The sequence below is a fragment of the Nyctibius grandis genome, chromosome 2, assembly GCF_013368605.1.
Source record: "Nyctibius grandis isolate bNycGra1 chromosome 2, bNycGra1.pri, whole genome shotgun sequence".
NCBI classification, from domain to species: Eukaryota; Metazoa; Chordata; class Aves; order Nyctibiiformes; family Nyctibiidae; genus Nyctibius; species Nyctibius grandis.
Window position 1 is genome coordinate 25,707,160 of NC_090659.1, and position 27,575 is coordinate 25,734,734.

Consider the following 27,575-nt stretch of genomic DNA (forward strand, 5'->3'; position numbering starts at 1 on the left):
TCACTTCTCCTTGTTGAACTGCATGAGGTTCCTGTCAGCCCATTTTTCCATCCTGTTGAGGTCCCTCTGGATGGCAGCATGACTTTCTGGCTTATCAGCCACATGTCCCAGTTTTGTGTCATGAGCAAACTTGCTGAAGGTGCACTCTGTCCCATCATCCAGACCATTATTGAAGGTTTCAAACCAGACTGGAGTCAGTACTGACCCCTTGGATATGCTGCTAGTTACTGGCTTCCAACTAGTCTTTGTTCCACTCATCACCATCCCCTGGGCCAGGCTGTTCAGCCAGTTTTCTGTCTCATTGGCTGTTCATCCAACCCATAGTTCATCAACTTGTTTATGAGTATCTTATGGGAGACAGTGTCAAAAGTCTGGGTAAAAGATGTCCACTGTGCTCTCTTCATCTACCAAGCCAGTAATTTCATCATGGAAGTTTATCAAATCAGTTAAGCGTGACTTCCCTCTTGGTGAATCCATGCTGTCTACTCCTGATGACTTTATTGTCCTTCATGTGCCTGGAAATAGTTTCCAGGATTAGCTGCTCCATGGTTTTCCTAGGGATCAAGGTGAAGTTGACCAGCCTGGCTGCTCCTTCCTGTGCTTCCTGAAGATAGGAGTAACATTTGTTCTCTTCCAGTCCTCTGACACTTCTCCCACTTGCCATGATTGTTCAAAGATTACAGAGAGTGGCCTTGCAATGACATCTATGAACTCCCTCAGCACTTATGGGTGCATCCCATCAGGGCCCATGGATTTATGTATGTCCAGTTTGCTTAAGTACTCCCTGACCTGACCCTCTTCCACCAAGGATATGTCTTCCTTGCTCTGGACTTTCCCTCTAGTCTCTGGGACCTGGGATTCTCGAAGGCCAGTCTTCCTAGTAAAGACTGAGGCAAAGAAGGCATTCAGTACCTCAGCCTTTTCCATGTTCTATGTAACCAGGTTCCATGTCTCCTTCAGGAGTGGGCCCGTATTTTCCCCTAGCCTTCCTATTGTCTCCTATGTACGTATAGAAGTCTGTCTTGTTGTCTTTGACATCCCTGACTGGATCCAATTCCAGGTGGCCTTTGGCTTTCTTAACCATGTTCCTGTATGCTTAGACAGTGTCTCTTCATTCCTTCCAGGTTACACACCCTTGCTTCCACCCTCTGTATACTTTCTTTTTATGTTTGAGTTTTGCCAGGAGCTCCTTGTTTATCCATGCAGGCCTCTTGGCATTTTTTCCTGACTTTCTACTCATTGGGATGGACTGAACAGAGAACACAAATATGTTGAGACAAGCTACCAAGCTGACATCAAATCTTTGAACTGATTCATGCACTAAAGACCATTGCCTAATGCCTTGTTAGTTTTCAGTCCCTGGGGCTGCTCACTTCAGTGTTTGGAGATGTTCGAGTGATCAGTATCTTTTTCATGCTGCTTTTAGGTTGTATAAATGTGCTTCTTTTTCTCTTTTTTCTCTTCTCTTCTCTCCTTTTCTCTTTTTTCTCTTCTCTTCTCTTCTCTTCTCTTCTCTTCTCTTCTCTTCTTTCTTCTCTCTTCTCTTCTCTTCTTTTTTCTCTCTTCTCTTCTCTTTTTTCTCTTCTCTTCTCTTTTTTCTCTTCTCTTCTCTTTTTTCTCTTCTCTTCTCTTTCTTCTCTTCTCTTCTATTTTCTTTTTTCTCTTCTCTTCTCTTCTCTTCTTTCTTCTCTCTTCTCTTCTTCTCTTCTCTTCTTCTCTTCTCTACTTCTCTTCTCTTCTCTTCTCTACTCTTCTCTTCACTTCTCTTCTCTTCTCTTCTCTTTTTTCTCTTCTCTTTTTTCTCTTCTCTTTTTTCTCTTCTCTTCTCTCCTCTTCTCTTTTTTCTCTTCTCTTCTCTTCTCTTCTCTTTTTTCTCTTCTCTTCTCTTCTCTTCTCTTCTCTTCTCTTTTTTCTCTTCTCTTCTCTTCTCTCCTTTTCTCTTCTCTTCTCTCCTTTTCTCTCCTTTTCTCTTCTCTCCTCTCCCCCCTCTCCATTTGCTGTATCCTGCATGTTTGCTAAAAGGCTTCCAACAGGAGCAAAATAAAGTCTCCTTTTCCACAGAATACAGCAATCCACTTTAGAAATCTTCCTAGCTTTGGTACAAAACACAGGTGCCTACACAACTGCTAATTCAAACATTGTGAACTGAATGCTTTCCAAAGCCAGAGCCAGACTGTTTTCACTCCATGCAGCTGAACAGATGGAAGAAGGGAGAGTTTATATAGTTTAATCTCCAGTATCTGGAATATAAACTTGGATTCAACTAAGTACTACTTTAGACTGGACAAGGGACCTGTGTAACTTCCTTCAGTGCTACGTTAGCATGTTGTAACCTTGTGATATTCCCCACTCAGTTATATTTTTTCCCTCCTCTTGTGTTCATAGTCAGAATGGCTTCTGACCCTGTTGGCATAGGACTCCAAAAAAGTGAGTCATACATTTTTTGACTGTTAGGCATCACTAATCATTAATACTGATTACCTTAGCTGGTGTTATCAATAAATTTGAGTTTTTCTCTTCCCCTCACTCCCCTTTTGTTATCAGATGAACCAAATAATACAAACGGTCTTAATCAGGCTCACTTCAGAAGGAAAGTGCAAACTCCACTTCATTTGTCATTCTGCGCAGAAGACGGCATGTTTTTTTGTGGGTAAGGCAATATAGACCAGCAGTAGCTGTAGCTTGCTGTGCTCATCTTCTCTATGTACTTCATTTTGCTAAACCATATTCCTTCTCCAGTCCAGGTAGAAACAAAAAGACTATTTCCATCAAGCTGGTGAGCACTTGAGATGTGTGTACTTTAATAGCCATTTGGGGTTTGGCTGTAGACTGAGGCTTTCCAGCCTGTGAGAAGCATTCCTGATTGTGACTGGTTTCACTTGTTTCCGCTCATTTGAGGTAACATGGTCTGTTCATGTTACGTGGCTAGCGCTCTTACTCCAAAATGAGGGTGAACACAGAGATATGAAGAAATAATGAGTGCTCATTCTGGCTTTCGAACCATTTGAGCAACTGCTGAGGTCCTTTCATGGTGCAACTAAAGTAGCAAAAATTGAAGCAGTGCGTTCTTTTGCAAATGAAGAGGCAACAATCAGCAGTGTTGCCGTCCAAGATGAGAAATGTTCTTTTAAGTTCTGGCAATAGGAGATACTTGGCAAGAAATACGCATACATGGCTGAGGCCTAATGACCTGAATGTGAAGCAGAAATGGGAACAAAAATTCAGCTTGACTGTGAGAAAGGAATGAGAGTGAAGCTGACCTTTTACTACTTCTGGCGGTCTGATCCCTTAAGCAACAAAGTTTCCAGGCTGATCGATTAGCTTCTTGTTCCTCTCTGAAGTCACTTTTCCCCTTTTTTCATAATACCCTTGTCACGGTTTAAAGCTCGGCTGGCTATTAAACCTGTGGCAGACGCTCTCTGTTAACCCTCCCCCCCTGCCCGCCCCCCTCCCACCCAACCGAAGGGAAAGGGAAAAGGGAGAGAGACTTACAGGTTGGAAAGTTAAAACAGTTTTAATAAACTATAATAATGAAAAATAGTATAAAAATAATATTGGATAATCAAATATATAAAACAAAGATCGAGCTCCCCTGATGTTGGCCACGTCACCACTGGCACTGCAGGGCAGGCTCTGGGAAGGCCCAGGCTGGGCCCAGTGATGGTCGAGAACTGGACTTTGGGGATGCACGGATTGGGATTGGGAACAGCAGGCGTCTTCAGACGCCAGCTGTAGCACAAGGGCAAGAAGGGAGAAGAAAGGACCGAAGGCTCAAGCAGCAGAAGCAGCCTAAGCCTCAAGCAGAAGACCGAGACCCCTGTGATCCCCCCGCTTTATACTGAGAATGACGTATATGGGATGGAATACCTTCGTTGGTCAGTTTTGGGTCACCTGCCCTGTCTGCTCCTCCCTGCAGGTGCAGCCCCCCTTTGGCTCTTCACTGATAATCAGTGAGGAATTTGGCAGTGACCTTGGTTTCTCTAAGACTAAGTAAAGCAAGAGCCTTTCTGCATGACATCCCTACCGCTACCTCAGGCATAACTATAAACTTCGAGCGTTATCAGTCCTAGAAGCAGACACTGTCTGCAAAACATGCAGTTAGTTTCAGAAAGTGCAGTTACTTAGAAGAGACTTTGCTGAAAGTAAAAATCACTGAAAGGAAAAATCGGCCTGGTTTAGGCCAAACCAGGACAAACCTGAAGTAGGTGGCTGCCTGAGTACTCAGGATCTCAGACACTCGGTAGGGAGGATTCATGCTTTTTTTTGCAAATATGTTCATGACTGTATTTGTATGAGGTTTCTGGGCTTTCCTAGGGAATAGCAGCAAGCACTGGGAGGCATTGAAAGCATAACTTGCTCCATGTGTCTCTTGCTTTCCTCCCAGAATACCAAGACATAGAATAGATGATTTCAGTTGGAAGGGACCTACAACAACTATCTAGTCCAACTGCCTGACTGCTTCAGGGCTGACCAAAACTCAAAGCACATTATTAAGGGCACTGTCCAAGTGCTTCTTGAACACTGGTAGGCATGGGGCACTGACCACCTCTCCAGGAAGCCTGTTCCAGTGTGTGAGCACCCTCTCAGTAAAGAAATGTTTCCTAATGTCAAGTCTGAAACTCCCCTAGAATCATAGAATATCTTGAGTTGGAAGGGGCCCGTAATGAGCATCAAGTTCAGCTCCTTACAGGGCTACCTAAAAGTAAACCATATGACTAAGAGCATTGCCCGGACTCTTGACAGGCTTGATGCTGTGACCACTTCCCTGGGAAGCCTGTTCCCTGACATAGTTCTGAACCATTCCCATGTGTGCTGTCACAGGATAGCAGGGAGAAGAGGTTAGCCCCTCCCTCTCTGCTTCCACTCCTCAAGAAGCTGTAGGGAGCAATGAGGTTGCTCCTCAGCCTCCTTTTCTCCAAACTAGACAAAATGATATGGGCTGGCCTGCCTGGTTAGCTGAGCAGGGTGGGGACTGAACAGGCTGGACAAGGACGCCTGCTCTTGCTGCAGCAGGGGGTTGGTGCTTGGCAGGCCCTTGTGGTGAGCAAACTGTCATCATGGGCTTGACTGACCACCCACCTGTATATTGACCTTCCCAGCTTTCCCAGTGCTGCCTTCCCATCGTCTCTGCATCCCTCTGAGCTATTCACTGAAAAAGCATTTTGTTGCATTTCATCCCTCTACTCAGAACACTCAAAGGGTGCAAGTCTCTGATGTGTATCTCTTTCTCAGCCACTCTTTTTCTTTTCTTTTTCCCTCCTATTACAGCCACTGTTATACTGTCCTACCCTGTGCTGACCAAAACAAGGCTTACAAGCCTACTCGGGGTGGAAGGCTGAACTGGTGGTGGGGAGTCAGGTCTTGTGTGTGAGGCTGACTCAGTAATGGTAAGGAAGGGAGCTCTGCTTTGTCTAGAAATGCATGGGAAGCACACCCACCTTCTGACATGTATTTCACATTCGGACCAGCTTGTTTGCAATGATAACAAAATATTTGGGGATGTAACTGGATTTATCTGTGGTCCTGCTAACTGTATAAGTTAGCGTTGAATGCCCACCCTGTGCTTTCCATCAGGGAAGAGAGGTACATGCTTTGAAGGTTCAGCATAGTCACGGTAATGCCATCCGCAATCCTCCAGAGATGCAACTGGTCAGACCAATTATAGGAGCAGTTCTTTCATTTAGGTATGGCAGGCAAAACATGAAAACCAATAGCAAAAAACCCATAAAACTTGGTTTAAGCAGCACTAAGTATGCTGTGTGGTACCTTGTGTGAGTTTTGCCAAACCTAATACGTACAATTCTAAACACAAGCAATGAAATGGTTGCACCCAAGAATGCAATCCTCCATAAGCTGACACTCTTGACTTTATTTTTGGGTCTACAAAGTGTGTGAGTTCAGTTTACCACTTTCTACCATGGAAGAGGAGCTGCCTGGGACATTCCTACTCTTCAGGTTTTAGGCTGCTTTCCAGGAAAACTGTCAGCTCTGCTTTCTCCTATATCTGTTTTCTGCCCCACCCAATGATCTAAGTCTGCATGCCAACCTTAAGACCTGTCTGCCATCTGTGTCTTAAGCAAGTGCTGACAGCCACAGCGGCTGAGTGTCTCCAAGTCTTGCTTCCTTTGTGCAAGGCAAGGCTAAATGAATCATAGTGTGTTTCTTAAGGCACACGAATGTTTTTCCCTTTGATCCTCGTGACAGCCTGGTTCACACCTTCTTTAAAGGAGAGGTGTCTTCCAGGGTTGACTTGAACCATTAGTATGTGTTGAAGCAAAATGTCCCGGTTTAGCTCCTTACTCAGCGCAGCTCCCGCTCTCATAGGGGCCATGGCTGTTGTGGGAGCACTTCCCTCCTCTGCAGGGTGCTCCTGTCCCTGGGGCAAAGGAGCTCCCATTTCCCATCTTCATGAAATTGAGCTTTGCTGAATATAGCACCGCAGCTTAGTCACTCTTGCTGCTTTTTTTTTTGCACAGGGCTTTTTTGTTTCTGGAAGGTTATACTCTGTAAACACTAGTAGCAATTAAAGTTTCCATTTTGCAGATTCTATCCGCAGTCCTTTACCTCTGACCTATCAGAAATTGGGCTAATAGTGGGAAAATTGTTTAGTATGTCAACAGGTGCTGTGCTGTGAGTGTCCAAAGGCCCTTATAGCCCAATACCTCCCTGCAGCTGTGACTACAAGAGCAGGGTGAGCAGAGCCTTTGTGACTGGGAAGAGCATATAGCAGTAACTCACCAGATCTCTCCTCGGCCTTCACCTAGAAACAAAGTATTGATTTTTTTTCTAGCTAAGTTTTATAAGAGGAAGCACAACTTTTCCTAGTGTGAAAGTTCAGGCAGGCTTTAATGACTGCCTGAGTCATTAAGTCGCTGGTGTTCTGCCAACCTACAGGGAGCAGCATCTCAAGAGGCCAAAACAAGTATGTGCTGTCTTAGCAGTAAACAGTGACACTAGCTTTGACATGTTGGGGTGGGGGGAGATAGGATATAAGTCTTTCTTCCCTGAAAAGTAAATAGTCTGAATGAAAGCAGTGACGTTGGGATTGTGTGTGCATTCAGTCTGTGGCAGTCCTGCCACTCAAACAAGGGCAGGCGTTCATTGCAGGAGCCACATGCTTTCTCACTCATCTCCTTGCAAAATCTGCTCTGCATTTGTCATGCTGCTCCACTGCACTTTATCTCTGTTCAAATACACTTTGGTATGCTGCTCCATTGTGCTTACCTCTATGCAATTACACTGACTGCTTGCATGGAGTTTCCAGTCAACAGAGAGATGTTATACAATTATTTATCTCCAGGCTGAGCGCTCTATCCCATCCCAGTGTCTGGGTGTGCAATGGTTAAGATTATAGCATGCTTTATAAAACATGTAGTGAGCAATGTATAAGAGCGCCGGGGTGTAAAGCCAGACTTTCGTAGGAGGGGGATAGGGTCCATTTCCAGCTTCACAGCAAACTTGCTACCTGGTTTCTGCCTAGGTGCAGAAGTTCAGTGGTTTCCTCCTAGCTGTATGGAACAGCATTGCCCAGAGGCTAAAACAAAACAGAACTCCTTTTTGCCCCTGCCCTCCAACCCCACTCCAAAGGCTTCTGAAAAGTATGCAGGTGGGGGCACACCTCTGTGCCTGGCATCCCACGAGGTGGCTGTAGGGTGCTCAAGCCTCAGCACCTGTGACCTGGGGACATTAAAACCAGTTTTAATGCAAAACCTGGTATTTGACACGTGGAACCTACTACTGTTTCATAAGATTTAAAGGCCTACCGAAGCAGTAAATGCAGCCACAGAAATTGGTGGGTGACAATTTTTTCTTTCTTACACTTTGGCCACAACAACCCCACGCAGCGCTACAGGCTGGGGGAAGAGTGGTTAGAAAGCGGCCCGGCAGAAAGAGACCTGGGGTTGCTGATCGACAGCCGGCTAAACATGAGCCAGCAGTGTGCCCAGGTGGCCAAGAAGGCCAATGGCATCCTGGCCTCTATTAGGAATAGTGTAGCCAGCCGGTCTAGGGAAGTGATCGTCCCTCTGTACTCGGCACTGGTGAGGCCGCATCTTGAGTACTGCGTCCAGTTCTGGGCCCCGCACTTCAAGAAAGATGTTGAGGTGTTGGAGCGAGTCCAGAGGAGGGCGACCAAGCTGGTGAAGAGTCTGGAGGGTCAGACCTACGAGGAACGGCTGAGGGAGCTGGGGTTGTTTAGCCTGGAGAAGAGGAGGCTCAGAGGTGACCTTGTTGCAGTCTACAACTACCTGAAGGGAGGTTGTAGTGAAGTGGGAGTTGGCCTCTTCTCCCGGGTAGCTAGCGATAGGACAAGAGGACACAGCCTCAAGCTTTGCCAGGGGAATTTCAGGTTGGACATCAGGAAGAATTTCTTTTCAGAAAGGGTTATTAGATATTGGAATGGGCTCCCCAGGGAGGTGGTGGAGTCACCATCTCTGGATGTGTTTAAGAAAAGACTGGACATGGCACTTAGTGCCATGATCTAGTTGACAGGGTGGTGTCAAGGCAACGGTTGGACTCGATGATCCCAGAGGTCTCTTCCAACCTGGGTGATTCTGTGATTCTGTTTTCTGTTTCTGATGAACTGTTTGTTTAGAAACAGTTTTCCATCCAGATATGCTGTGATGCAATAGGAATTGCTCAAAAGTGAAGCTAAGACACGTTGTATGAAGCCTGTCAGCAGTCGCCACATTGCCAAAAATGCTAACGAAAGGCACTGGCTTACTGTATGCGTGCCTGGTGGGTTTTGTGGCTGATAATTCCAGCCAGCCAGAGCATATGCTTGTTAATAGGAGCTCTTCTTAAGGGCTACTTTTTTAAAAAAAGAAAATAAATAAAAATTTTCCATGGAGAGCTTCATCTCCAGAGGACTAATGAAGTGTCACTAGACTGGAGCAGATTAAAAGATTTTTTTTTTTCTTTTCTTCTTTCTACTCTCAGCTGGATAAAACTGTTCCATGAGAAATACCTTGACAAGCAGCTGTCTGCTTCATGGTAGTCATGAAAAAGTCAACTTTAAATAAATAAAAAAAAAATCTGAAGCTGAACAGAACAGATGTGTAGAGTTTGGGTTTTTTTTATTTATCTTTTGATTTTTCCTGCTTGAAGGCACTTACTCCTCAGAGCTGAGTTGTGCACTGGTGTTCCAGGACTCCTGATGGGGTGCCTGCTGAGCAGTGCCTGGCATAGCAGCTCACCCTGGTTGGGGATCCCTGGAGACTCGCCTGTCTCCACAGCCTCTTCCTCAGCTTCTCCAGTCTTTCAGTTTCTGGGCACGCTTCTCACGTGAGCTGGTGCCAGGAGTCCAGGAGACCTTCCTGGGGTGCTGGCTCCCCTGCCTTGCCATGTGTAGAAAGAGCCAATGAATTTCCCTGGAAAGGACAGTCATTATCTCGCCAGCCGTGTTGCCTGGTTCAGTAGATCAGGAATCAACACAGGGCTGAATTTTTCCCATTATTCTGATAAGACAATTCAATAATGTATCTCAAATAAGAGAGCAACTCCACGTGCTGCCGATAGTGCCAGATAGGTATGGAAATATGAGCGTACACATGGAAAACCAAAGAACGGGCTTTAAAAGACTAGGTTTGTGATAGGACTTCTGGTACTTTGCTGACACAGACTTTAATGTCACTGGCTGTTTATCAAACTGATCTGAGCTGGCTAATCAGATTTCCAATAAGGTGATAAAGATACTTTGTGTTTGCCTTGTGTTATAAAAGCAGCTACAGTGTTTTGGCAATAGTTCAGATGTTTTATGCCTTTATCCCTTGCCCTCTTTTTAGTTACCGTGACTGCAGTAGTAATGTATTTTAGAAGTTAGGTAAAATAATAATGCTAAGCCTGAGTGATAAAGAGATAAATTGAGAGGAACAGAATTGTCTATAGCCCAGCATGATACTGTGGAAAAGAAGTTTTTGCAAGCAAACCTGATTTTGTTTCAAAACTACACCCTCAGCCTCATAAGAGGGATGACATGTGACAGCATAGAAGAAATTAAGAAGGAAACGTTAGCACTCACCCCCTGTCCACATTATGACTGCATTAGTGTTGCTTCTCACTGACACATTCTTAAAAGCTTTCTGGTCTCAACTGAAAGACATTTTGTCATCTTTTTCCTCTTTCCAATTTTTTTAAGGGCAGACTTTTTTTTTATGCAACGGATATGAAAGTGTAGTCTGGCAGTTTATATGCAATCCTATTCAAAAATAGCAAATGGCTTCTGTTGACTTATGATGTCTACTGGGGTGAATGCTGCAAAGAAGTAGACTTTCCAGTCCAGCAAGTGAAAGGAAAGAAGAAGGTCTCTGCATGTTGGAGACATAAGTCCAAGCACCAAGTCAGCTACAGCCTCGTGTGAACCTGAGCGTGTGACTTCTGTGTCCCAGTTTTCCAATTATAAAATGGACCCAAGCAGCACTTCTTGAGATTGCAGGAAAACAAATTAGTGTTTGATTACTAAACTGTTGGGACCTGGTTTGGGCAAGCTGGAAGGTCAGTCTAAGTCTCTGTTGATATAAGAACATCTGTCTCTACACAGCAATTTTCTGTGCCAGACTAAAATGGGAGACAGGCTCTTTCCTAACAAAGTTAACAAAGCCCATGAGTAGTTCCCAAGGACTCGGGTTGTGCAGCATAAGGCATTGGTTCGGATACACTACTTACGCTTATTAGCGGTGCTGATAACACGTGAAGTGTTGGAAGCATTTTTCTTGTGTTGGAAGGTAATTGTACAAATTGATGTGTTGTAACATAATTGTGTCTTGAAAGACGAATGAGACAGAGGCTACTGATCTGTGGCCTGTAATTCCCTGGGCTGCCAGATGCAGAGGAGATCACCTCAAGAAACATGTGAGGTGCCTTTTATAACCCTCAGGTGAGGACCAGTTTACAATGGTTTCATCCCATATCATCCAATGAATGTGGTGAAGGTCCTAATGCCATATCACACAAAGAGGAAGAGTCTCAAGAGCCTAACTAACTTCTGTGGTGTGCATGTAGGTCCTCTCCCTGCAGAGCTGGGCTGTACTCAATTATTCTTTAGAACAATTTCTCTTGCCCTGGAAAAGAGAGAGGTTAGAGAGAGATATTCTTCTCATGACATAATGTGAACTTTTGTGCATATTTGCTACAAATATGAAAAGGATTCACTTTTCAGTTTGGAAAAGCAACTAATAAAAGTTTCTTTGACAGAGCACAAGGGGATATTGAGAAAAGTGTTTGGAGCCAGGGTTGCTGAGCTGGAAAAAGGGAATGCATTTTTGAGCAAAAGAGATATTTTAGCTTTCACAGGTGAAAAGATTTAAATAATGAATTTGACTACAGGACGGATGGATTCACACCGCTAAGTAGCAACACATGTTCTCTCTCGGTGCTTTCCATCTGTGGTTTACCAGCCATGCCACAATGAAAGCCTTTCGCTTTTCTGTGAAAGTGAGTCCATTTCTTAGAGTCTTCCCACAAAGCTGCATCAAGCGGTGCTTTCCTGTGCATGTGTTTGAGTTGCTTGGGACATGCAGTTCATGCGAGCCGCTATCTTTAATGAAGGGAAACAGAGGGATGCTGGTGCCCGAGTGCAACGCCGACCTGGGACAGTGTGATGAGCCAGCTTCAGTTCTGGAAGCAGGAGGGTGCATTGTACCTTTGCTCTGCTAGCGGTTGTTCAGTTGGGTGAGAAAACGATGTATCAGCACGGGCTTAGCGCTGCCTTCAGGCTACCATGTGGCTTTCATTGAGTTTGTTCAAGGTATTTTGTTGTGCAAGCCAAAATAGAGCAAAGCTTGTCAAGTCTCTATGCTGCATCGGTCTCTCCTCATCTGAGGGCTCTGGAAAGGAGCACTGATATACCCTGAGGGATGTGGCTGAAAGTAAAACTGCCACACTGGGGGCAATGGTTTGAGTGACTTGTCTTTATGTGCTGATAGATTTAGTCAAACAAACAGAAGAATGAATGGATTTTATTTAAAATATAAACATGGTACATGATGTCAAAAACTGCTATTAGAAAATTCCCAAGTCCTTTGAATGCTAACAAACAACAGCTGTCTAGAATTTACTTGCCTCCAAAAATAGCTGGAAACCTAAACCAGTTGAAAATATGGCTTTTGCAAGAGTAGGCTGTTGCATTTAGATGTATTCAGTAGGCATTGTCAAGTAGCCCAGAAGTAAGAAAATCCAACCAGTCTAAATTAGCTTAACAACATATTGCAAAGTGACTGCTAGGTCACTTCTTACAGCTGTGAACTATTACAGATTCTTGCAGTTGCAGAATATCAAGATGGAAAACTTTTTAGAAAAGGCTTCTGTCGGTTACAGCAGCCCAAAGAAACTGCACAAAACAACTTCATGTGATAGATAGCAAGGAAACGTCTGCAGGACTTCTTACTGAACCAGTAGGAAATGGTTACCCTTCACATCCGCACAGATGTTGTTCACAGTTTTAAAGTGCCTGCAAGCGTTCATGTTGTCTTCAAGCAAATTCCCTTCAGGTTTCAGTGAAGACTAGATATGGACTCAGAAAATATCTAACACCCAGATTAATGGACATGAGAGAAGACAAGGGAAAGGTTGATGTCTGAAGTAACTTATGGCACCTCAGTAATCTTATCTGACAAATACTGTGCGCTAAATGCCTTACCTGATAGGGTATGTTACAGTTGTAGATTGGAAGACACAAAGGACAAAAGTGAAATTAATAAATAAAACAGTATTTTTCACAGACTTCATTCAAGATTAGCAAATATGCAATATACTTTTTTTGACATTAACAGATAAAATGTCTTTAAAAAACCCAGTTGTACAGTTACTTACAATCTAAACAGGAGACAGAAGCTTAACTAGTTGAAGTTTGGCTTTTTTTTTAAAAAAAAAAAAAGATTTCCCTATCCTGTTCAAATTGGTGAGTAAGCCTAAATTGCATCAAGCATGATCTAAACTGCCACTTCTCTTAAATGCTGTGGAGGCTGAGACTGTGCAGCCCTCCCACAAGATACTGGCGCAGCGGCAGTACACAGTTACCCAACTTGGAGCCTCCTTGGGGGTATTGCTTCAACAAAAGCTAATTGTGCTATTGCCAAATCGTTCTGGGTTCCATGTGATGGGAGAACAAGACAACGAAATTTCACTTGGCTGTGATTTGAAAGCTGATCTTGATATGAAAAATCAATGTCCTATCTCACAGTGCCTCCTCTATGCAGAGCTAGGATAAAAAGACTGAGAATCACAAAAATGGTAGAATTTTAGTCTAGCAACTGGTGCAGGAGAAGCCAGGTGTTTCCAGGGCTCAGTTTAAAATCATCACCTCCACCCCCCGTGACAAGATGAGGAAAACTGCCACACCTAGGCACGAGAGCTAGTATAGATTCTTCCTCCTTCAAAACCTCATACCATCAGCAAAGTTTAGTGCTTTGCTGTTTTCAACCAGTTGCTCTTGGCTGACTCGGGGCTGAAACAGCGAGGCACAGGCACTGGCAGAAGGAAACTGCAGTTCTTGGCTTTCTGGACATTCACGGACAACACAGTGATATAGTCTGCACTCTTTTTTTCTTTTTTTTTTTTTTGGGTGGAGGGATCGGATACAAGGAGAAGTTCAGTTTAAAAATTTCCGTTTAAGATCCTCCCTGAAAGCTGCAGGGGAGTGCTTAAAGACCAGCTGAATCAAGCAGAGCTTGACCACAGTTTTTGTTGCATCCTAAAAAGGGTAAGTCCAGGTAACCCAACATTAACATAGCAGAGCACTATTTTTAATTGGTCAGGTTTCCATAGCCTGTTCTTTCACACAGTACGCACCGGCTTCTGTTAAAAGTGGAAGTCCCCTTTTTCGGCAGAATATTTGGTAAAAAACAAAATGTTGACATGAAGTTCATTTAAAGAATGCATGTTCCCGTATGTTAGCATATTGAGTGCTTAACCCTGTCATAGCAACTCCCATTTTTGGAGGACTGGGTCAAATGTTCTACCTTGTTCTGTACACAATAACATGCAGCTGGTGAAACCAAACAACGAAAGGATGTACCGTAGAGAGAGATAAGAGGAAAAGGTCACAAATCTCATTTTGCAGAGAGTCCTTCAGTTTTCTTTTTTAGCTGCCATTCTTCATATTCTCAGTAGTTATCGTCAGGGTAAGAAGAAGCAGCAAGAACTTCCCATGCTCCTGAAACGCAGAGGCTTCTGCTACTAACAGTCCTTGACAGTGATGATGAGAGACTGGGCACTCACCAGCTTTCAGCGCTCTTGCACAGAGTAGCTAAGTCCCAGGCTTACTGCTTTCCCCAGTGCAGGAGCTCCAAACACTGACAGACTATCACAGAGGACTTTCCAAAGTGGTTAGCTGGTGTGGTGACACAACCATTGTGTGGGGACAGCCAGTGGTTGGAACCGAAATCCAGTGGATTTTGCTGTCTATTTGTAAGAAGCTTTTTTTTTTTTTTTTGCCATCTCTTTTGGCACAGTCTGCAGAAATCTGTCACTTGTATTACAAGCAATGCTGCCACTGAGATGGGGGTGATGCTTCTCTTGACACATCTCCAGCTGCCCAAATTGTTGGCAGACTTTCCATTTAGACAGGTGCTGTAAAAACAAAACAACTTCTTTTTAGAAATAAATAGGAAAAAATCCCCCAGAAATAATCACATCCTAGAGCTGGTTTTCCTACATAACCAGTGGAACAAGCTGCAAAGCTATGGAAAAGATGTATTCATGCTGCTGAGAGACAATCAGCCGGGGTGGAGCCCTGCCTCGATACCTGAGACATTGGGGACCCTCTGCCCTTGTACCACACACTGAAAGTGCCTCTCCTTCTGCAAATGCAAAAAGTGCTGTCCTACTGACGCCCCCCATCCTTGTGAAGGGATGTCACTGTCACCTTTGGTTTGTTTTAAGCTACTTCAGAGATGCGCAAAACTTATCTGTGGCTAAGGGAAACCAGCTTCCCAAGGCTCCTCTACAGGCAGTGAAGGGATCCCTCCAGAGAGCAATTCAGAATTGCTCCAGCTCTGAATTTCTCCCAAGTGGATCATCCTGCCCCACTGACTGTAGTGGATGTCTGGAGGGACAACCCCACTGGGATGAAGTTACTTTTCTTTGCAACTTGCTTTCCCCATAGTTTTCAAAACTTTTTTATTTGTAACAGCAAAGCTAGTCTCAGTTGGCTCCTTTTGTTTTTGCGGTATTCAGGATTCCCACCCCCTGTGAAACAATCTGACCTTCTTTATAAAGTGAAACCCATAGAAGTAGGAACATATTTACATCAGTACTGAAGAGCAAAATGCCATGGCAGAGTGTCCCTGGGGGTGCGACATCCACAGTGCCTGACTCCCCATCTACCATGCACGACTCACTTGACAATCTCAAATTATCATTGAATTAAGCTAGCATTTCTCCACGACCCCATCTTTTTGCCTCAAGGTAGTAACAGCTATTTCTAAATAATAATTCCTGACAGATACTGGTTTCATCTTTCATTAAGAAAAAACTGGAACAGCAACAAACCTGGACTGATCGAGACTTGACAGCCTGCACAAACTCTCTGCCTTGGTGCTCAACTACCATTACTCTTAGAAAGGCCTTTTTTCCTAACATGTAGCTTAAATCTCCTTTGTTTAAGCCTGTTGTGCCTCAAGTGCTGTGTCTGCTGGGTTAGGACAATAAATAACTTGTCCCATCCTCTTTAAGGGCTCTCTGAAGAGGGCTGTTATTATGTCCTTAATCATCCTTGCCATCTCTAGCCTAAACAAACATAACCAATCTTTCATCAGAGATCACATTCCCTAGATCATTCTAATTTCTCTGGTATTAGTCCAAGTCGCCCTCAAATTGGGATGCCCAAAAGATACTGCCTTCCATGGCTCTAGGGGCAGACAACAGCCCTCAGAGGTGGGACAGTTTCTGATAGCAGTGAACCACCAAAGCTGCTGTCCCACCTCCTCTTCCACAAATGGTGCAGAGACATGCCAAGGAAAACGTAATTTCTGGAAGGCAAGCATCTTTGTTTTGTTGTTAATGAACAAATCACGCTACAGTAGCCTTCAATATAAGATAAATATTTACTCCTATTTATGTCACAGAGGTTTTTCTGCTTACAGGCTAAGTCCAGGGATCTAATAAAATAGGGCCTAGTATAGATAAGTCCAGAGAAGAAAAAGTTGACCTTAAAATAACTGCTTTTGTTATGTTAATGCAGCTCACAGGAGCAGAAGGAGAAAATGTCTCTTTATCTTAAGGAGAAAATCCATCCTTCTTTCTACATTACACTCTACAGGAAACAGCATAATGCCTGTTTGTTGTTTAGCAAACACAAATGTTTTGGGTCAGGCTGGGGCTGTGTGATGGATCTGGCAAATAACTGACCATTAACCCAGTTATTATGACCACCAAAGAAGTTCTAGAAAAAGTGTTTTAATTTAAGGGTTATTTTGCTTTTGCTTGGTATTATGAACTGTGTGCATTCACAGCATCTGCTAGAGCAAACTAAGCTTTCACTATTACAGTTGTGGTGGAACCATAGTATTTTCTGCCTGCTCTGCAGAGACAACCAGGCAACAGTCGTTTGCTTCAGTAGAAACTATCAAACGAGATATAAAATAGGCAGATATTTCATCCTGTCTGTACTCTCACAAGTCCCCTGTACTGAGTTTGTTTTTCCAAATTTGTCTTGGATTTTTTTGCCGTGTTTTTATTTTTCCCTCACTATAAATGATAAATGAATTTGTAAACCAGCTGGCCTGCAATATTGCATTCTTGCTTATAAAAAATATGAACATGTTGAAGGTCTAAACTGTGTATTTTTTTTTCTCTAGGAAAGGAGAGTGCTTAGTACTTTTTAAATTGGGTGTATATATGCTTAGGTTCACAGACATGAGGCATATGATGTTCCTGTATCCCAGCTAAAGATCTTCTAGGATATGGTGCCTAAAAAGGCAGAGAACAACAATTTGGTGATGGGCACTGACATGATATGAAGTTATAAAGGGTCAGTGTTGTCCAAACTTGAAAAAATCAGCATTTAAAACAGATTTTCCAAGTTTAGCTCTGCCTGCCTCATAGCATAATCCACCCATCTTGATGGCAACGGTAGCTGCAGCACAGTTGCAGAACAGGAGGGGAGGGTGTCTTCAGCCTCTACACCCTGTGTGCCCTGTTTATTTGTCATATCCTTTGGCCTGAACTGTTGAAGGAACTTCTGGGAACCAAGACTCCCAGGCTGCCTTTGGCAATGCTTATAGAACTCAAGGAAAGGGCTGAAAGAAGTACGGCTACCGCTTTACATGCTTGAGTTTGTAACATCCAGCAAGTCTAATCCAAAGGCTTTGTGCTGAACTTGAGTACTGAAGCAATGAAGTTAAGTGACTCTTGAGACAAATACGGTAACATATTTTTAATACTTACAGTTGAGTCCTCCTTTGTCTTCATTTAGTTGGACATCTGTTGAAACAAATGCACTGTTTTCAGCATGTAGGATAGATGACCATAGTATTTAGCCAAACAAGATTAGTATTAAGCAACATCCACCGAAGTTGAGGGTTCAATGTGCTAAATGCTCTTTGGACAGCAAAATGCGTCCATACTCTAATTGCTTACAATCTAGGTCACCATTTCAGCAAGGATAGATTTTGGGCTTGAAGCAACAGTCATGCTACATGTTTTGGGGCAAAGTCTTGCACCACTCTTGGGTTGTTTCTGAAGGAAGGACATGGCTCCTAGCACAGCTGCTGCAAATGCTGGACAAGATCACTACCCTGCTTTCTCCTGCTCTTTTCTGAAGCACCTGGGCTTGCTAGCCATGAGGAAGAGGGCATGGATTGAAAATGTGGTTTGTCCTTGTCCACGAAAAGTGTGGTTGCCCCTGCTCCCTTTTCTTAGATGTTGGCTCTTGTATACCTGAAAAGTGGCTTATAGAAGTACTCAGATACATCAGCAGACTGAGTCTGGTTCACAAGATGTCTTTTAGAGCTACCTTTTGTTCTATCTTGCCAAGCACTGAAGAGTCCTGCATGTGGGCAAATGCAGCAATACAAGGTACGCATGTATAATGTGGTATCTTCAACCCTTAATTGCCCAGCCAATGATTCTAAAGCTCTCGGGATTGATTTATCCTCTGATTTCTGCTTTGGATTGTGCTAAGCAGAGACAGCAACTGACCCCAGTCCTGTTCCATGGAGGAGCATCCCTTCCATTTGTCCAGAAACAGCCTGCAGGGATCACAGCTCGGAAACTATGGCCTGAACAGGCACAAAGTCTGCGTTACTCTCACATCCAGCAGTGAACTCCTATGAGGCTAAGGCACCCTAGCAGAAAACCATAAAGAACAATGTGTTCTGGGGCACTATATGTCCTCCCCAGGGAACCCCAGGATATTGATAACAGCATGATTTCTTGCTGTTGTGTGCAGAGAATTTACTTGTACCTTCTAGCAATGCACTGGATGACATTAAATATTTTGGCAAATGAAAAAGAATTCTTCAGATTGGGTCATGCAAATGAAGGGCCTCATTACCTGTGTAGGACACTAGTTTAGAGGACCTCCGTCTCCGCAGCCAGCAGGTTAAAATAGCTAGAAGACCTATCAGAATGACAATGGAAACGATGCCAGCTGCTTGAGCACCTCGTCCATTTTTTTCCAGGTTTTTGTGACTTTCTGTGTCCGTACCATTGCTTTGCTTCTGCTGCGTGTCTAGAATAAAATAGAAAAAGGACGTAGTAAGGTGTAAATTATCACATTTCATACCAGGCAAATATCTGACCCCATTTTACACACACACAAAAATTTCTGAAGGACTAATATCACTGTGATTCTGGTGGTATTCCTTCTGAGCAAGGCACATCTCCAGCCTACACTAATAATATAATACCACTTTATTCCTCCCTGTCGTACTGCGTGCATCCCTCTTTCATCCTTTTTGGTCTTCTTTCCTGCCAGCCTTGGGAGACTGTATGTTTGAGCTTGTATCCAGACTCAGTTGAAAATAAATCTATACAGAATCTATAATGTAAATCTGATGGTATTCAGAAAAGCGGGGAAAAAAATGTTTCCCTGAAGTTAGTGACAAATTTCCACCAATTGCTGCAAACTGAGGGTTTCAAATCACATCTCCTCCTCTTTCAAGTGTGGTAGTGCTTTTAGAACCCAACAAAAATAATAAGATGAAGGTCTTTTCCCCTAGAATACAATATGACAGAATGCCATTAGGAAACTAATGACAAGGTTACTTAGTTTTCCTTTAATTTGGGATGACAGCAAGGTTATCTTATAATATAAACACTCCACTGTGCAATTTTTGCATGTGCACATAATTTTTTTTCCTGGAACTAGTTTAATCTATATTCCTGGATCTGTTTGTGGGATCAGTGTCATTAAGTCCAGAGTATGTGATTCCTTGGTGTGTTCAGGTAAACTAACTGTAGGTATCCAGGTAGAGTTATGCAAACAAAAAAAAGTTCTTGCACCAGGGTGCAGAAACCATGAGAGAAAGGTGTGGTGGGAGGCAGGACCAGGAATAGCAATGACACTGAACAGCCACCTCCAGGTAAGCTCTCCCACTCCAGATAGCTTCTCTACACAGCTGTTTGGAAATAATGAAATTCACTATTGCTACTATAGCTATAACTTTTTTAATAGCTTTTTTTTTTTTAAATAGCTTTCTGTTTTTGTGAAGAGCTGAGTGGCTAAATAGTTGTTTTTACTATTGATCACTCACATCAGCAATAAATGGCTTCTTATACTTGTGCTATTAGGTGTATTTTTCTACTGGGCTAATATTACCTTTTGCTACAGGCCTACTTTAAATAGTGCACTGTGTTAAACTGAGTTTTGGAGACTGAAAACAGAACTTTGGAACTAGGCAGAGTAAAAAGCAAACGTGAGTGCTGCAAGTCGGGTAGGGGTCCGGGAATCATGGATCTACTGTACGGTGCTCCCTGAAAAATAACCTGACTCCCCAAGTCATTATGTTCCCGAGGAACCGCAGGGTAAAGCCCAGTGAGAGCTTCTCAGGGCCACTGTCATAACATGCTTGATGGGATGTTCACTTTAATGTGGAAGAAGTCAGAACTAAATGTAAAGTTAATGGCTAAGCATAACTAGCTTGAAACAAAAACTGCACTCTTCTCAGCACTTTTGGGGACTACTGAATTAATGTGTACCCCTGTTTAGTGCATATCTACAGAGACACACTGGTTGATATATCTGCTATCTAAAAAGCATGAAGCATCATGAAGGGACTTACAGTTGGCTGACAGATTTTCCCGCAGTATTTTATTTTCTATGGAGCACTCTATTTGCATGTTAGAAGTGGCTTTAACCTTCAGCGTGCTAAAAACACTGTAAGTGCCATCGGCGTGGGGGGTGATCTCTAGCTCTGAGGGAGGCAGGTGGCTGTTGTCCGTTTTATTTATCCAATAAACATTGGGCTCTGGGTATCCATTGCCGGATCTGCAGCTGAAAGTCACCTCTTCTCCAGTGCTGTCCCTGTTTCTTATCGGTCCACTGAGTATTGGTTGGCTATAACTAGCTGGAGAGCAAGAGAAACAGAAATAGTCATCGACATGTTGAAACGTATTGAAAAGATAAAATTTTGACGTGGGTTCTGAAGCAGAATTTCTGGGTTTCACATGACCCTCATGACTTCAAAGGGAATCACCTGCAGATTTGGTATATAAGCCAAAGATCTGAGAGAATTACTGAAAGGGAAGAAAGCTGAAGCCAAACTCAAAGGAAGAAAGCAACTTCTTAAGCTGCTATCACCCAGGCATGCACAAGAGCCCTTATATTAATGATAAACAAGTTGTAAAAAACCCACGCTGGATAAACAGCTGTTATGGGTATTCTCCCAGTTTTAGATTCCCTATCTGTAACATTTAAATTAAACTGACTTCACTTCAGCAAAGGGCTGAAGTATGTTTCAAAGTTAAGGGCATGCTTAAATATTGAAATGGGACGAATTTGAAAAGCTGGAATGAGAGTGTGGGTAAATAGGTGCAAGTGATACAAGCTCTTACCTGCTAAACTGAGAACCACTTCTGCCTGGTGAATCACTCTGGTATATTCAGTTTTCTGCAGTACAACACATTTGTACGTACGTTCATCACTCTGGCTGACGTTTAGCAGTAGCAGAGAAAAATCGCCATTTTCCAGTCTGTCCCAGAATAATTGAGTCCTGTTTTTAAAGTGAACACACTGTTCACTTTCGTTGTCTTGACCAGAGATCAGTGTGTGTACAACTGAACACTCTTCTTGATCATCAGCTATTTGCCAATATACCCGTAAATTTTTTAAGTGCAGTTCTCTTCCGTGATAAATGCAACTCAGTGTAGCATTGTCTCCAAGTTTACTGACTATGATCTTCTCCTCCAGTGCAATAACTACAAGATAAAGAGAGAGAGAAAAAGGGAGGTTATGTGGAAAAAATGTCATTCTTTTCAAGTATATTCTACCACATGTGGGTTCCAGTATTAGTATTTATAACAGGCAGATGAGTGTGCTCACTTCACAGTCATTCCTACCTCCTGACTTGCCGGTGGCTAATTCTCTCCATGTCTGTTTGTACATTTTCCAAAGGGACGTTTTACAATATAAAGCCCCCTACTTTATTTCTTTCTCTGACGACCAACTGGTCTAAGTGTTCCCAGCCCCATGGATACCTGCACGTTTCACTTTGCCCACTGACTGCGACTGACTGCAGACACATATTCAAGTCCTAATGCTTTAATAATCACTTTTTTTTTTTAATTAAGAAAAATGCCAAATAACATCAGGTAAATCACAAGAAGTGGAAACACTGATAAGAAAAAGAGTGCTACCATTATCTTGACACACAAAAAATTAAAAAGGGGAGTAAACCCAGTGTTTCTTAATGCGGGCATGTCATAGCAATCAGATTTTATTGCTACCGTCGGTGTCACCCTCTCAATACATATACCCAGCTGGCAAACCAGCGTGCCCAGATACCTCCAGTGACACATTCATTAGACATTTACAACCTCTCACAGCCACTTGAGGTACACCAGCACAGTATCTGGCTTTCAGGGCACCTTTCCTGGCCTCCAGACATGAGAAAGGCAGCCTCTCCTCCCGATGAGCAAGGAGAAGGCGTGAGCTGGCTGATGAGCGATGCGGAAGGCACAGGTCAGCTACTCCGAAAGGGCCAGGGCAGCTCTGACCGCAGCTCCCTCCTGGGAGGGATGCACCACCTCTCCTCCACTGCTTCAGCCAAACCCCCCCTGGTGCAACTGGTTGCTGAAACCAAAGCAGTGTGTGCATTGTAAATGGCAGACTGGGAGGTACGGGGGGGTCAGACATGGGGTTGGATGGGAGAGATTACCACTGGGGATTATGCGGGTAGGTGAATTAGGGAAAGATGGATGACAGGAGCAAGGTTTGGAAATGTGAAACCAGAGCATGGTGAGGTGGGAGGCAGCAATGTTTTAGGTAAAGGGGGGTATGTCTTTGTGTTGGTACACTGGACTCAGAAATGGCTCATCTACATGTCTGAGTTGGGCTCCCTGGCTTAAAAATGCTGCTGAAGTGACTGCAGTACTTGCAGGGAGGAAGGCAGCATGGTCTCCAGGCCCTTATCCTCTGCTGGCTGAGACACTAAGTAATGGGCTTGAACTGCAACAAGGATGCTGCAGCTCAGACTTTGGGAAACCCCTCTGTCACGGTTTAAAGCTGGGCCGGCTATTAAACCTGTGGCAGACACTCTCTGTTAACCCTCCCCCCCCCACCCTAAGGGAAAGGGAAAAGGGAGAGAGACTTATGGGTTGGAAAGTTAAAACAGCTTTAATAAACTATAATAATGAAAAAGAGTATAATAATAATAATAATAGAAATAATCAAATACATACAAATATATACAAAACCAAGATCGAGAGCTTGGAAATCCTCCTCAGGCAGAGTTGCTCCTCCCAGCACAGGCAAAGGGGAAAATGCAGTAGCTCCCCCTGCCATCACACCTGCAGGCTTTTAACTGGAGAATTGGCAAAGCTGGTACCAATCAGTGGGAGACAGGAGGGCCCGTCCCTCCTGGGCCCCACCTCCAGGAGGCAGTGGGTTAGTGATAAATAGGAAAGTGAGAATGAGGTGTATGTGATGGAATACCTCATTGGTCAATTCTGGGCCACCTGCCCTGTCTGCTCCTCCCTGCAGGTGTGACCCCCCTTCGGCTCTTCACTCGTAAGCAGTGAGGAATTTAGCAGTGACCTTGGTTTCTCTAAGGCTAATTGGCCTGGTTTGGGCCAAACCAGGACACCCTCGTAGCAGCAGGAAAAGCGATGCTCTGGAAAGCGTTGCCTGGGAAGACGGGGGCACCTCCATCACTGGTGTTATTTAGGAACAGGCCAGCTGGCATCTATTGAAACTGAATCTGGTACAGTTTGTCCTGATTTTGGGGCTAGGGACTTTCCTTGATGACTTTGTTGAGGTCCTTCTCAGTGATAAAGCAAGAACAAAGGAGAGACAACTCTGAAAACATTTAAATATCACCAAGTGATGTCCTTTAACCTTACCTTTGTTTTGAAAGGTATTTTTGGAACCATAGTAAAAGACTTACTATTATTGTGTACTTGATACTGTGATATACAATTCTGATCATAATATGAGTATGGACTTTATCCAGGCATGTTAAATCTGCTTATCAACAGCCCTTATTACCCTGTTTCAAAGGCCTTTTGTTGGCAGAGAGAAATATGCAGGGATGTCTGTAAAGCAAGCAGAGCAATCTAAGGAAGAGCATCCACAAGGTCCTTTGTTATTTTCTGTACTGAAACTAATAGAAACTGATTTTTTCTTCTTTCCCTGATGCATGTCACACTGAGGAATTCTCAAGTGTCTTGCTGAAAACACACAGATGTTTATATTGTACATATTACAAATACTCTGTGTATTTGGCCAAACATATTAAGTGAGGGCAGCTTCATTTTTAACTGAAGTGTTCTGAACTTACCAGCTCTCAGGATATGAAGTAGCAGTAACAGAAATACATAGCTAAAAGAAGAAAGCAAACAAGAGTGTTACATCATAGACTTTAGCATCTCTGTTGTTTACATAAGCAATAAACCTAATATTGATTGTTTCAGTATAGTAGCAGAAGTAGGTAAATTAGGTACTGTTACTATGTAATGACCCATTAAGTATTTGCATTTTTTGACAGCTGCAAAACTTCTGTTCAAACGACATAGCTTTGTGGGTGGGTGGCCAAGGCCACGAATAGTAGTAAAATGCACTAATATTGGAATCAGAGAAGAAGGCATGAAGCTGGTGTTGTGCCTGTCTTTCTTGTGGAAAACGAACCGTATAGACTTACTGGACAGATAGGCCTTGGAGGATATCTGGATCACTGGGAAGGAGTGTGGCTGCACTGGCCTAAATCCAGGTCAAAGCCCTGCAGCCCACTGTTTTGCTGAAACTCAATGAGTTACGGTTTTATCTGGTTAGAGGACGACACGCAGCTGACCGTGCTGCCCACCCTTTTGTGCACTCAGTGAAAATGTGTAAACAGGAAATGTGCTGATAGCAGGGAGCTGTGCAAAGGTTTTGCTGGGAAGAATTTGACGTGTTTGATTACTCCGGAGGGGCGAATCTCTGCAGGAGTTTCCCAAGGGAGTTACACCTACTGGATGCTACAGGAAAATCAAGTTTAACCTATCTATAAAGCCCAGGTGATATAACTCTCATCCCGTGGTGCTTTAAGAAAGATAAATGTGCAGCACTAAGAGTTACTTTAAAATAGCCTTTCACCACCATGCCTAGCTATACATTCTGCTCTCCTTCCTCCAGACCACTGTGGGAAAGGAAGGAAGACACTGGAAAGGTTTTGGAATGGGAGCTATGTGGCTGCAGTTGCCCACCTCGATATCGCCCCAGGTGCAACAAGGCTGCAGAGACGAGCAGACAGGCAGGGGAACACGAGCACCTGCTCATCCTCAGTTTCCCCAGCTCACTTTTGCAAGCAAGCAGGACTGTGAGGCCATACGACCTGGGTGCAGCTGATTCCCTTCCCCAGTTGTTCTCACCCCTCAGCCAGGTCCAACACTGAGCCAAGGGCTGGGGCAACGAGGAGAGCTGCCCCCAGCAGCCCATGTCCACCCAGAAGTGAGCTCCAGGGTCTCCCACCCAGACTGCTTGCTGCCTTCTCTCCAAACCAACCCTGCCCTGCCTGACCCTCCTCCCTCCAAGCCTGAACCTAAGCTCACTCCCCCAGCAGCCATTTCTCACCTCGCTTTTCCCCATCAGCCGTGCTTTACAACATCCCCTCTCTCTTCCATGCTTTCTGCTCTGGTCTCCTCTGCTGTGGAGGAGGGTCTCTAATTCCCACCTGCCCCCAAGAAAATTATGATCTTCCCAAACATATTTGGCTTCCCATGGAGAAAGCAGAGGACATTCCTGACACAAAATCTACCTCCACTCGAAGCCCCATCGCCAGAGAATGAGATGAGAAAAGTTTAGGGAACAGTCTGAGTTGTGTTACTTTTATATGAAGAAAACACTTTCTTTTCCTTTTCTGCGTCCTTTGAAATGGTTTCATAGGTGAGGTTTCAAAAGTTTAAGTGGCTGCCCGGTGTGGAACATAGTTCTAACACTTAGTAAATCTGCAACCAGCCCTAAAGTAAAACTCCCAAGTAAGCGTACCTAAACACTCCAGGGAGGCAGCTCTGCTCTGTTCTGTCTCAGGCAGTGACTTTTGGTGGCTTTTGCACGTGGTCTTGTATTGTATTTCTGTTGTATACTGTGCAGGAGCCATCACTTTTGTGCCAGGATTGTAGAGGTCTGTCTTGACTAGCTCACCTTAATCTAGTTCTTAATCATTCTTAATCTCGTGGCTGTGTTTGTTTTGTTGTTCCCCGCCCAAGTTAGAAACTATGGATATACCAAGTCACTTGAATTAAATGGAGAACAACAATTGACTGATCTTGATGGGACTCTTCAGGGAATTTCCCGTGATAGGCATTTGCTGATGCCAACAAACATTTAGATAGTCAGCCAGAACTGATTCTCTAATATATGTATACAGAGCAGATCTTGATTTCTTATTTTAATAAATGATGTCACAGTTAAGATCGGGCAGATCTAGAGATGCTTATCCTCTTGGAGGAGGTTGCAGCTGTGGTAGTGTGGGGGCAGCATCAGCCCACCGTGTTCCCTTGGAATAGCTTTAATGCCAAGTTCCTGTTAGGAAAAGGGAGAACTGCTCTTGCCTGCAGAGAAACCTCCCTTTTGCCCCATGTGTGCACTCAGCTCCTGTGCCCATCACACTGGCAGTGAGCTCCACTAAGCACAGGTGTAGCTGCATTAGTTTCTTAGCTTCTCTCTCCTTTATTTATTTGTTAAAAATATTTTAAATTTTTGAAAATTTTTTTTCTTTTTCAATTCTTTCCCACACCTTCCCCTGCTATACGTTTCTTAAACTGTCATGTGAAATGGGAGAAAGTTGCACTTCCTCTTTCATATGTTCCTGTTCGGTGAGATTATTCTTCCTACCAGCATCTCAACTTTTTCGTGCACTGTTTATTTTAGAGCCATGGGATGTTGCTGTTCTGGCACAAACTAGCCAGACAAAAGATGTCCCAATGCTTCCAGTAATAACTTTAGGGCTTTTGCTCCACTGGTAGGATTTGTTTTATCACACAGAATCACAGAACGGTTGATGCTGGAAAGGACCTCTGGAGATCATCTAGTCCAGCCTCCTGCCAAAGCAGGTTCACCTACATCAGGTTGCACAGGGTCACATCCAGGCGGGTTTTGAATATCTCCAGAGAAGGAGACTCCACACCCTCCCTGGGCAGCCTGTTCCAGTGCTCTGTCACCCTCAAAGTAAGGAAGTTTTTCCTCATTTTCAGATGGAACTTCCCATGTTTCAGTTTGTCCCCTAACCTTATAGTGACATCACTCTTCTCATATCAGCAGGTGCCCTAAATAGTTTATCTGTGAAGCTTTTCTAATGCTTTTCTAAGGTAAGGCAATGCTAATCTGGGCAGTAAAAACCGGTGGGCTTGCTTGCCTTCACCCATCATTCACATTCGGGCCAAAAGGTTCCTTAAAATGCCTCTTAATGGCCTGCAGTCTCCGACGGGGCAGATCACAGGCAGGTGGGGCCTCTGTGCGGGCTCACCCGCTATTCCGGGTACACCTTGGCCGCGGAGGGTGCCTTGCACCACACGCCAGCCCCGCTCCCGGCCATCCCGAGGCTACGGGCACCCGGGACAGCCGCCCGCCCCGGGGGAGCCCGCCCCGGCCGCGCAGCCAGCACCGCGCCGGCAGGCAGCGGCGAGCTGCCGCCGGGCACGTTTAATGCCGCAACCCGCTGTCCCGGGTCCGGGGGTCGGGAGGGGACCACCGTGCGGCGCCTCGCCCCTGTATCCCTTTAAGAAGCCCACCCCCGGGAGAACTTTTCCTGCCCGCTGCGTTGCAATGAAACTCGGATTTTTCTAAGGGGGGGGAGGAGTGTATCTCTCTGCCCCCGAGCAAGCAGCCGGCTTGTGCTCCTCCGTGCCCCAGCGACACGCGGGAGGGGCGGTAGCTCCCGGCGCCCCGGGCCCCCACTCACCCTTGGGGATCCATCGCAGCGACGCAGGAGGCGGGTGTCTGC

General features: G+C 44.3%; 1 protein-coding gene across 1 annotated transcript; it reads right to left on the reverse strand.

Annotated features, from left to right (window-relative positions):
- Positions 1–27,575, reverse strand: ICOSLG (inducible T cell costimulator ligand). Its single transcript, XM_068421897.1, has 7 exons — positions 27,534–27,575; positions 23,934–23,974; positions 20,992–21,354; positions 20,220–20,504; positions 18,491–18,667; positions 17,383–17,418; positions 1–305 (listed from the first exon to the last, which is right to left on the reverse strand). Exons 1-7 carry the CDS (start codon positions 27,545–27,547, stop codon positions 1–3), a joined length of 1,221 nt encoding a protein of 406 aa, XP_068277998.1. The 5' UTR covers positions 27,548–27,575.